This window comes from Papilio machaon, chromosome 15 (assembly GCF_912999745.1).
Source record: "Papilio machaon chromosome 15, ilPapMach1.1, whole genome shotgun sequence".
Lineage (NCBI taxonomy): Eukaryota > Metazoa > Arthropoda > Insecta > Lepidoptera > Papilionidae > Papilio > Papilio machaon.
The window spans coordinates 4448735-4460439 of record NC_060000.1 but is presented as its reverse complement, the minus strand read 5'-3'; the positions used below and the strand labels follow the sequence as shown (position 1 = coordinate 4460439).

General features: G+C 36.9%; 1 protein-coding gene across 1 annotated transcript; it reads left to right on the top strand.

The window, feature by feature from the left end:
- Positions 1 to 581: 581 nt before the first annotated feature.
- On the top strand, positions 582 to 3769 carry LOC106712184 (basic juvenile hormone-suppressible protein 2). The gene is made up of 5 exons (XM_045681320.1): positions 582 to 697; positions 1014 to 1147; positions 1430 to 2263; positions 2357 to 2529; positions 2675 to 3769. The coding sequence occupies exons 1-5, from the start codon at positions 619 to 621 to the stop codon at positions 3702 to 3704; spliced, it is 2250 nt and encodes a 749-aa protein (XP_045537276.1). The 5' UTR covers positions 582 to 618; the 3' UTR covers positions 3705 to 3769.
- Positions 3770 to 11705: the final 7936 nt, after the last annotated feature.

Here is an 11705-nt window from a genome sequence, read left to right as displayed (position 1 = left end):
AATCAACGAAGGAGGAGACGCACAAAAAGAAAATATTTAACCTTCCTATGCATCTCCTCCTCCATCAAATCCACCTCCCCTTCCCATAATTCCTTATAAGAAAAGGGTGGGAAGGGAACGAGGACTAGGATTAGGCCTCCGACACCACAATCATCAGACGAAACGCGGAATTACTTCTCTAATTAATTAATACACTTCACGCCTGTCTTCTGTATGTTCATGGTATTTCACCGGGCGAGCCGGCCAATTCGTGCAACAGATGTTGTTGTTGCTGGCGTCTACCACTGTTATTCATTGTTCAAAGTTTTGTTTTGGACATTTTTTATGTAATGAATTGTAATTAAAGTTGCCCAAAAGTGGAAACAACCATCTCTCTCTTTAATGCAATTACAACAATTACTTGTAAAGATTACTTACAAAAACATTTTAAAGAAAGTTCTAAAAGGTTATCAACATCAACATAGCAACTTTGTTGCTGCAGCCAAGTCGATGTCCTTTGAAAAGAATATATCAATTAAAAACAATTCATATTGAAGGTCAGTCACAGGATGATTGATTCCAGTATAAATAGTGATCTGAAAAGTGGTTGGAGCACAGTTGCACCGGCTCGACTGCAGCATGAAGTCGATAGCATTTCTAGTGCTAGGGCTTGCCGCCCTGGCAGCAGCTCGACCTGAGGTGGATGATCATCGCTTTGGTGAGATTTCTATAATTAATATTTTAAATCTTTTTCCTCTAAGTTTACGTTGCACCATTCACCATTGGCAGGTGATGTTAAGTAATGAGTAGTAATGAACATTGCCTTACGCAAGGTGGAACAGTCCATCGTCGAAATAATTTTATCCCACGTTTATATGAAATGTGGAATGAGTTTGGAATTAAAAGGGGAATGTAATTTTACGGTGACCTTTACCGGTTCTTACTATATAATTTGTCTAAATTCCCTCACAACAGAAGACCTGACATACAACATTAATTGTCAAATACAACTAATATTTTAAATTATGTTTTAGTTGATATGGATATCAAACAAAGGCAGATGTTCATTTTGAAATTGTTGAACCACATCACTGAGCCGGTCATGTACAAAGACATTCAAGAAATTGGCATGAACTTCAAAATCGAGGAAAACGTCGACTTATATACCGTAAGTGTCAGTTAATGTCACTTTGTCATTTGTATCATTCAACTAGCTATTGTCCGCGACTCCATCTGCGCGGAATTGAAAAAAAAACACTTAATTTGTAGCCTTTGTGTTTTTCCAGATTATGTTCTAAATCTATACCAAATTTCAGCGAGATCTATGTAACTGTAGTTCTGGAGATATCTTGAAAAAAATATCCATCCATCCAGCCATCCATCTAAACATTTGCATATATAATATTTGTAAGATTAAAATGTTTCCTAATAAAAAAACGACAACTTTCAGAGAACCGACGTCGTCAAAACCTTTGTCAATTTTGTGAAAATCGGATTGCTGCCCCGTGGTGAAATATTCACCATTCACGTTGACCGACAACTAAAGGAAGTCGTGTCTATGTTCCACTTACTCTACTACGCCAAGGACTTCACCACATTCATCAAGACAGCTTGCTGGATGCGTCTCTATCTGAACGAGGGTATGTTCGTGTACGCTCTCACTGTGGCCGTCAGACATCGCGAAGACTGCAAGGGAATTATTCTGCCGCCTCCTTATGAGATTTACCCGTACTACTTTGTACGTGCCGACGTTATTCAAAAGGCTTACTTATTGAAGATGAAGAAAGGATTAATCGACGCAAAGCTCTGCGACTTCTATGGCATCAAGAAGACCGACAAAGACATTTACATAATTGACGAAAATATTTTCGACAAACGTGTTTACCTGAACGACAATGACGTATTGAGATACTTCACGGAGGATATTGATCTTAACACTTACTACTACTACTTCCATGTAGACTATCCCTTCTGGATGAGAGATGAGCTCTTCGACAAACTGAAAGTAAGAAGGTGGGAATTGAACTTCTATGTGTGTCAGCAAATTCTTGCCAGGTACTACTTGGAGCGTCTGTCCAATGGTTTGGGAGAAATAACGACTTTGACATGGAACAAGCCCGTCAGGAAAGGATATTGGCCATGGATGTTGCTTCACAATGGCGTTCAATTCCCACTGAGACCGAACAATTACGTTTTGGTTGGAGACAAAGACATTAACGTAGTTCGCCTTGTGGAGAATTACGAAATGATTATTAAAGAAGCTATTCTCAAGGGCTATATTGACGTAAGTATTTTATAAATTCTTTATTTTTATATAGTTACTTTAGTGAAAAATAAATTATAAGGTATCCATCAATCTTAATGTTTAAATTTACAGATCAATGGAATTCGTTTAGATCTGTTCAAAGCAGACGATATTGAAACGCTTGGCAAGCTTGTTTTTGGCAAAATTGACAAGACTCAGGTCGATAAATTCCACATCGATGCCTACCGCTACCTGCTTATCATCATGAAGTCCGTAATGGGACTTAACACGTTCAACTCGGACAAGTAAGTTATGTGCTTTTATTTCCAAATATAAAGCATTAGTGCTCGTAACAAAATGATATGGAAACTAATGTCTTTTACGCCCACGGCACATCTCTAAAATTCAATAATATCGATACAAGAAGTTTTAACTAATATCGTTTTTCAGGTACTTCGTCACACCCAGTGTCCTCGATATCTACCAGACTGCCCTTCGTGACCCTATCTTCTATCAACTGCAGAAACGTCTTTGTGATTTGATGATCCTCTTCAAGAAACGTCTTCCATGCTACACAAGAGATGAGCTGTACTTCCCTGGTGTGAAGGTTGACAATGTTGTCGTTGACAAGCTGGTCACTTACTTCGACGACTATTTGATGGACATGACAAACGCCGTAACATACACTGACGATGAATGGAAGAAAACTACGTCAGATATGGTATTCTTTGTCCGTAAACGTCGCCTTAATCATCAACCTTTCAAAGTTACTCTGGATATCATGTCTGATAAATCTGTTGACTGTGTGGTGCGTATGTTCCTGGGACCCAAAGAAGATCAGTGGGGCCGTTTGATCGATCTCAACCAAAACCGCATCAACTTTGTTGAGTTGGACTCCTTCCTATACAAATTGACCACCGGCAAAAACACCATCATTAGAAACTCAATCGATATGCACAACTTAGTGCGCGATCGTGTTATGACTCGCGATCTCTGGAAGAAGATAGACACAATGACCGACATGAGGGATCTGCTAATGAAGGACTTGAGAAACTACCACACAGGATTCCCGACAAGACTTCTGTTGCCTAAAGGTCGCGTCGGTGGTATGAACTTCTTACTATACGTCATTGTAACTCCCTTAAAATTAGTCGACAACGTTGACCTGACTATCTTGGACAACAACCGCAAAGACTTACTAGTGGACTTCAGATCAACTGTTCTTCTGGACAAGATGCCATTAGGTTTTCCGTTTGATCGTACTATTGACTACACTAAGTTCTTTACACCGAACATGAAGTTCGTCGATGTTGTGATCTTCCACAAGAAGCAGGTCTGTGACATGAAGACCAGGTGGGACCGCTGGGTGCTGAAGAACTACAACATGGTTGACCACACCATCGTTGGTAACGACAACTACATGGTAGATGTGGACATTAATACTAAAGTCGACAGAGATGTTAATCTTTTTGACTTGTAATCAACGACTAAAGCGACTAAACTAAAAATGACGGTTATTTAAAGCATTATAAAATTAAATAAAAAAATATTAAAAACAATGCTATTTTTATTAATTACTCTAACCTAAAACTATCAACAATGACCATTAAAGCACGTAGTAACATCTTTAATAAATATACATCTTTAAATAATATCTTTTAGACACTGTTTCTATCCTATTATAAGTAAATTAACACAAACACATAACATGCCACCCATAAATGTAGTACTTGAAATTTAGTGCTTTTTTTATCTGTGAAGTAGAGAAATATTTATATGAATCTCTCTATAAATAATACACATTAATGTTTTGTGCCGAAGGCCAAATTTTAGCCCTTTTCCAGTTTCCACTATCTAAGTAACATATTTTTTTTTTATAAATCCTTACTTATATTATAAATGCGAAAGTAACTTTTTCTGTCTGTCTGTCTCGCTTTCACGCCAAAACTACTGGACCGATTTAAATGAAATTTGGTACACAGGTAGTCTAGAGCCTGAGGAAGGACATAGGATACTTACTTAGGCTATACTTCGAGAGTAAACGATGGTACAATTCGTTCATGATGAAATGCATGGAAATTCTTCTTTAGGCTGAGTTTCAATTAGTTACAATGAAATGTTTGTTTTAAATTCAAATTAGTTCCAACTTCAAACAGTTTATTGTTCTTTGATTGCCAGATTTTATTTGATGGTAAGATTATTTTCAAGTTAAAAGTTTGCTTGTTTACGTTAACATATTAAATATAACACCTAGAGCCGAAACTTACTTCTGTTGTTTGTTCTGTTCTATCTTTGTTTTATTCTCTGTTATTTGTTCTGATCTCTGTTCTGTTCTTTGTTCTGTTCTCTGTTATTTGTTCCGATCTCTGTTCTGTTCTCAATTTTGTTCTCTGTTCTTATCTCTGTCCTATCCTCTGATCTGTTCTCTATTCTGCTCTTTATTCTGCCTCTGTTCTGTTTCTTTTTCTATTCTTTATTCTGTTCTTTATTTTGTTCTTTGTTCTGTTCTTAATTGTGTTCTTTTTTCCGTTCTTTATTCTGTTCTCTGTTCTATACTTTGTTCTGTTCTTTATTCTGTTCTCTGTTTTGTTCTCTGTTATGTTCTCTCTTCTAATCTTTGTTCTGTTCTGTTTTTTGTTCTGTTCTTTATTCTGTCTCTGTTCTGTCCTTTGTTCTGTATTCTGTTCTGTTCTCTGTCCTGTTCTTTATTCTGTTCTCTTTTCTGTTCTGTTTAGCTTATTAAAACCTTATTCATTAAAGGTTTTGTCTTATTTCATGAAAAGTGTCATGAATGATTTTCAAACATTTTAATATTTACGATAGTAAAAAGCTGTAAAGCGGTAAACCACAACACGGATTTTAATCCACACAATGATAACCGCAAGCAGTGATTATGTATTCTAAATTCCATGCAATAGATTTCAGCATTTAGATACTGCAACACCTGCATCTGCGGTGACAATTTTACATCGCCATCCTTTGAGGTAGTGTGTAGTAGCTACGAGGTACTACAAACTACGAGCTTTTAAATGAATGTATTAAATTCGCTCCTAATTTTTAAATTTTTGCCAGTAGCTGATTAAATTTCGACTTCTCACTCCTTGAATCCTTAGTAGAGATCGTGCTAATTATTAAATGTGCTAATTATTCAATGACCAATACAGTTTTAGTTTGTTACTCTTTGTAACTGTTTTTTTTTTTTTGCGTGAAAGGAATTCTATACGATTTTAACACTGACACAATTGTTACAGATACTTCAAAGAAAAATTTAGAATGTGGACGGAGGGAGGAGCTGACTATATATAATATGTAGTTTGAGATATGTTTAGCTTGAGCTAGTAGCAAGGTCAACATATAGTCAACATATAATCTAGTAATACAGTACAATACAGTAATATATGTAATACAACGTATAATATAGATACGAGTATCTATAATGGTGTAATTTTTAGTGCTTATATAGCGAAAAAAAAAAAAAAAACAGTGTTATAGCAAGAAACTATGAACATTTTGTATGATAAACGACAGTCTATGTAATTTTAATTCTTGGTACTTAGCTGGCTAGTTCTCAATTTTTTATCAAATACGAACCACCGAATAAACAGATTTTTTTGTAATAACAAAAAAATCTCAGTAATAACTGAATTCCTGTGTACATTTACCTACATTTTAAAACATATTATTGGTACTTGTTACTCGGCACTAGATTTTTTTTACATACAGACACTACAATTCTACTTATTATATAAAAGATGTGCGTCTATCAAAAGAGCATTATTCTGAGAGAAATGATTTTGATTTGCTTATTTCTTTGTTCAAAATAATAAAATCACCTTTCGCTTTCGCCGCTTTAAAAACAAATTAAATATACCAATAAATATAAGTTAAAATTATTTATGATGAAGTAAATTTATACAAAAAAATTGTCAAAACCATGTGTCAGATCCGTTTACCGTTCCTTTATATTGGAGATTTTTCAACTAGTGAGAAATTACTAAATTACAACACTATACGTCCCCACTGAGGGGCTCGGAGACAACCCCAAGTTAGGGGTGACTAGGCTATAGTCAACCACGCCGGCCAGCGCGGCTTGGTTGACGTCACACATATCATTGAATTTCTTTTCAGATATGTGCAGGTTGCATCACGATGTTTTCCTTCATCGTAAGAACCCAAAATAAAAATCGTGTTCCATTAATCCTTACTAATATTATAAATGAGTGAGTGAGGGTAACCCTAACTGATAACAACAGCTCCGTGTTTCTTGTGAATAAAAAATATTAAATCGTTATGTTCTTGTAGCAATTACAGTTAAAAAGTTTCGAAAAAAGTTGTTGTGCATGTACAAATAAAGTCTTGTAAAATTATCAAAGTTTAAGTGCAAAAAGTGACTGATTTACATTTTAAACACCAAAAATTACCATAAAAATGTTAAGTACCCGCAATAACTGTTTATAATCTATATTCGGTACTGTGTTTAAAAGACTTATTCGGTTTTTTTTTTTTTTGTGAGAAAGGACAATGAGTAAGTGCAACGGGTGCGGAAAGTTCATGTCGCATTCCGGCGGAGGCGGAGCGGTGTGCGCCAAGTGCAAATGTGCATACCACAAACAATGCGTATCATTAGGGAAGTGCGCGGTGCCTAAAAACTGGTTGTGCAGTAACTGTTGCAAACCTACGTCGGTCCGTCAAGATGATAGCGCGGGCGCCCACGGGCCTGAGGGCGACACATCTTCGTGCACCACGCCGGAACAGTGTGAGGGATCCCCCAGTAGGAACGATACTATTTTAGAGTTAACTAGTAAAGTTGAACTAATGTTTATAGAGATGAAGAGTCTTCGAAAAGAAATAAAAGATGAAATATCAAAGTACCATCATGATATAAAAGAATTGCTTCAAGAAGTTAAATACTGCAAGGCTAATATGGAAAAAATGTCTGACCGCATGGGAGAACTCGAAGGTCGAGTTTTGGCACTGGAAAACACCAAGTGTGCCCATGAAGATGATCAAGCAATGTCCACGGAGATAATAAAGTTAAGGGAAGAATTAAATGAAAAAGAACAAGAGGCGTTATTGAGTGATATTGAAATTATCGGAATCCCCGAGCAGAAGGGTGAGAACGTTGTACATATTATAAAGATGTTAGCGGCAAAAGTCGGTGAGATGCTGGACGAGCAAGACATTGTTGCGGCATATCGTGTTGGCCGTACTCAAACCGCACCTTCGGGTACTTCTGAAGATGACCGCCAGCACCATATTCGGCCAATCGTAGTGCAATGTACGCGGCGTACAGTTCGGGATCGTTTACTGCGAGCGGCCAGAGCGCGCAGAACTATTAAGACGACTGACATGAATATCTCTGGACCCCCTAAACCTATTTACATAAATGAAAGACTGACTAAGACCAATAGAAAAATCCTATATAGGGTAAAGGAAGAAGCAAAGAAGTTGAAGTGGAAGTTTGTGTGGATAAGTAACGGCCATATTCTTGCACGGAAGAAAGACAATGGTGCAGTGCGTCGCATAAGAAGGGAAAGCGACATTTCTAGACTTTTTTTAGGGACGAATGTATCAAACTAAAGTACGTGTGTTTATGTAAATATATTCCTTATTTTTTGCACAGTTTATACATAGCTAGTACAATATGTCATGATAAATCATTAATTTACTATTGTTTTTCCTCAAAATTCTTAATAAAACTTATTATAAATGGTAACCTTTTGACGCCACGTGAGGCATTTTTAATATTTTTGTCCTTAGTATCATATACGCTTCTATGTTCTAAAATAAGGTTTAGGTCAAATATTTTTCAGTACCAATGCATATCAAACTGTTTTATTAATACCCAATATGTCAATTTGATTAATAACGTGTTTTATGAGCTATGTTACGAAAATGGCTAACCATAGATTTAAGTATTTAAAACTCGGACTCCTAAATGTTAGATCACTTAATACTGGATTTGACGAACTATTAATACTTATGCATGAACATAAACCAGATATACTAGCCTTAAACGAAACTTGGATCCAAGACGGTGAAGAAAAACATATTCCAGTCATTCCCAACTACCACTTAAGACATACCCCGAGGCGCACTGGCCGTCGTGGAGGAGGAGTAGGTTTCTATGTTAGATCTGGTTTGAATGTGCGTACCTGTTCTTACCCGAGTTCGGATCTCGAGCAGATGTGGCTCGAGGTATCAGTACTAGGCGGAATCAAAGTAGCGATAGGTACAGTGTACAGAGCAGAAACGGCACTTACAGTCGACAACTCCTTGGATGCTTTAAGCGAAGCAATGAATAGTTTTGCACATTGTGAGCACATTGTTATACTGACAGATTTTAATGTAGACATATCACAACCTAGTAAAGCTAATACAATCAAATTTTCAACCTTTTTAAAACAACGGAACCTGCATCAATTAGTACAAGAACCTACACGTATAACCGAAACTACTAGTACTCTCATCGACTTAGTCATAACCGATACACCAACATTACATGATAACACAGTAGTCATACATAATCCTTCACTTAGTGACCATGCGGTTATATTCTCAGAACTGAAAATAAAGCGTAATAGAGAAATTACCAAGTGTGTTATTAGACGATCGTTACATACTATTGATTGTGATACATTGTGCTCCGACGTCCAACGTGAGATCAATGCCATAGGTGAAGTACACACAATGGAAATCGATGAACTGTTATATAGATTCAATACGATAATGATCAATGTTTTTGACAAACACGCGCCTCTACGTAAAATACGAATAAAGGAGAAGCAACGACCTTGGCTAACTGACACGATTAAACTGATGATGTCACTTCGAAATTCGGCGTTAAGACGAGCGAAAAAATCCAACTTAGAATGTCATCGCACATACTATAAGAACCTTAGGAATTTGGTGTCGAGCGCAATTTACAGAGAGAAAAAAGCTTTTTTTACTCATTACGTTAATAAGAATATCAGAGATGCAAAACGAATGTGGTGCTATCTGAAACGCTCATCAATTGTGGGCAATACTGTGCTTCCAGACATCCCTCATAATTTAAATGACCCAAATAAAATAAACAGTTTTTTCCTTGACTTACCGGGAAGTGCAGATTGTGATATCAACACCTTAACTTACTTCGAAACAAACAAATTTAATCCTGAAAACAACTTCACGCTTAAAGCACCAACTGACAACCAAATACTTAAGATTTTATCAATGATCAAGACCAATGCAGCCGGACACGACAAATTGACGATGGAAATGATCCGTATGACTTTACCTGTAACTTTTAAAATCATTAAAATTATAATAAATAAATCAATAGAATCACTCACCTTCCCTGAGCTATGGAAATTAGCCAAAGTAAAGCCGCTACCAAAATCACCCGGAGTACTGGAGTATAAAGATTTACGTCCCATTAGCATCCTACCTACCTTATCGAAAGTCCTAGAAAGGTTAGTTTGCAGCCAAGTAACGGAATTTATAGAAGAAAAGCATATTCTTCCAGATGTACAGTCGGGATTTCGAAAAGGGTTCAGTACCGCGACAGCTCTGTGTCATGTAACTGACGATCTCCTATCCGCTAGCGATGAGGGGAAGGGAAGTATTCTCATTTTGCTTGACTTCTCGAGGGCTTTCGACTGTATAAATAAAAAACTGTTAATTGCAAAGTTGTCGTACTATGGATTTACCGCAAATACGTGCCAATGGTTTTCTTCTTTTCTCTCAAATAGAAAACAATTTGTGGAGTGTGTAAATGAAGAAGGAATGACGATTGCGTCAACTACTCAAAACGTGCCACGAGGAACCCCTCAGGGGTGTATATTGAGCCCTATATTATTCGCAATTTATACAGCAGACCTACAGAAGCAAATTAAATACTGCAACCTCCATTTGTACGCTGATGATACACAATTATATTACTCTTTTAATCCCAGAGACACAGACATGGCATTGGCCCACATTAACGAAGATTTGCAGACTATCGAAGAATGGGCGAAGAAGAACAATTTAACTTTGAATCCAACAAAGTGCAAGTATATGATCATAGGTACTAGAAGGCAACGAGAAAGAATTGAAAGTCATAAACCGCAAATAAAACTTCGTAACAAAATTTTAGAAAAGGTACATGCAGCAAAAAATCTGGGTCTGCAAATGGATAGTGAACTGCGCTTTGTGGATCACGTCAACACGGCTATTAGAAATGCGTTCTATCGGCTAAAAGTCCTGTACCGTGTGAGGTGCTTTCTGACAGAGAGCGTCAGGCTAAGGCTGGTGGATTCATTGATACTGTCTCGGTTCAACTACTGTGACGCAGTTTACGGACCCAGATTGTTGATTAAGACGCAGCGGGCCATACAACGTGTGCAAAATGCTTGTATGCGCTTTTGTTTTAACATACCAAGGCGGGAACACATTACTCCATACTATAACAAGTACAATATATTAAAAATGTCCGGACGCCGACTGTTGCATCTGGCTAATATTACCCATAAAGTGGTCATCTGCAATCGCCCGAAATACCTCTACGAGAAGCTAGAATGGAGAAAAGACACGTCAGTCCATCTTACTAGGTGCACTATACAAAAAAAAATGATAGTTCCAAAGCACAGTACTACTGGTTTTAGAGGTGGTTTTAAGTTTTCAGCCTCGAAGGTTTGGAACGATCTTCCTCCACCACTAAATAAAATAATATCGCATTCAGGTTTTGCAAAGAAGTACAAAAAAATTCTACTGGAGTCACAAACCAATCAATGACGTAAATAGATAAGACCTATAGAGAAACAGTTTGTTATGTATTTATATTTATATGTATATCCTTTAAACACCTTAACCTTTTTTGTTGTTTATTTCTTTATTAATTTTTTACTCTCCATATAATATTATATATTATTGTTATTGAAAGTCAAAATTATTATTAACTTCGCACAAACATTGTTTAAAAAATTGCACTATAATTCTCTTTTTTTGTTATTTAGTTTAGTTGCCCTACACCTAAGTGCATATGTTGTGAGAGCAAAGGGGCCTGCTGAAAACCAGCTCAGGGAAGGCCGATGTCGTCCCTGTATCAGCTGAGCTGGCTACCTTTTGCCACGTTTTTAATCTTTTTGTTTAATTTTAGTTCATAAGTTTCTTTTGTGTGGCAATAAACGCTTATTCTATTCTATTCTATTCTATTCTATTCTAAATGCGAAAGTAACTCTGTCTGTCTGTCTGTCTGTCTGTCTGTCTGTCTGTCTGTCTGTCTGTCTGTCTGTCTGTCTGTCTGTCTGTCTGTCTGTCTGTCTGTCTGTCTCGCTTTCACGCAAAAACTACTGAACCGATTTAAATGAAATTTGGTACACAGATAGTCTAGAGCCTGAGGATGGACATAGGCTACATTTTAACGCGAAAAAGGGGTTGTAAGGGGATGAAAGTGGGGGTGAAAGTTTGTATGGTATTATCGTCGTTTTTACAGGTAGAAGATTGAAACTTATTTTCA

What these genes read in the sequence shown, in the direction of transcription:
- LOC106712184 (XM_045681320.1), top strand. Translation starts at nt 619, where the DNA reads ATGAAGTCGATAGCATTTCTAGTGCTAGGGCTTGCCGCCCTGGCAGCA. An exon ending in GGTGGATGATCATCGCTTTG is followed by an intron (nt 698 to 1,013) that starts GTGAGATTTCTA and finishes ATTATGTTTTAG; the next exon opens with TTGATATGGATATCAAACAA. An exon ending in AAAACGTCGACTTATATACC is followed by an intron (nt 1,148 to 1,429) that starts GTAAGTGTCAGT and finishes GACAACTTTCAG; the next exon opens with AGAACCGACGTCGTCAAAAC.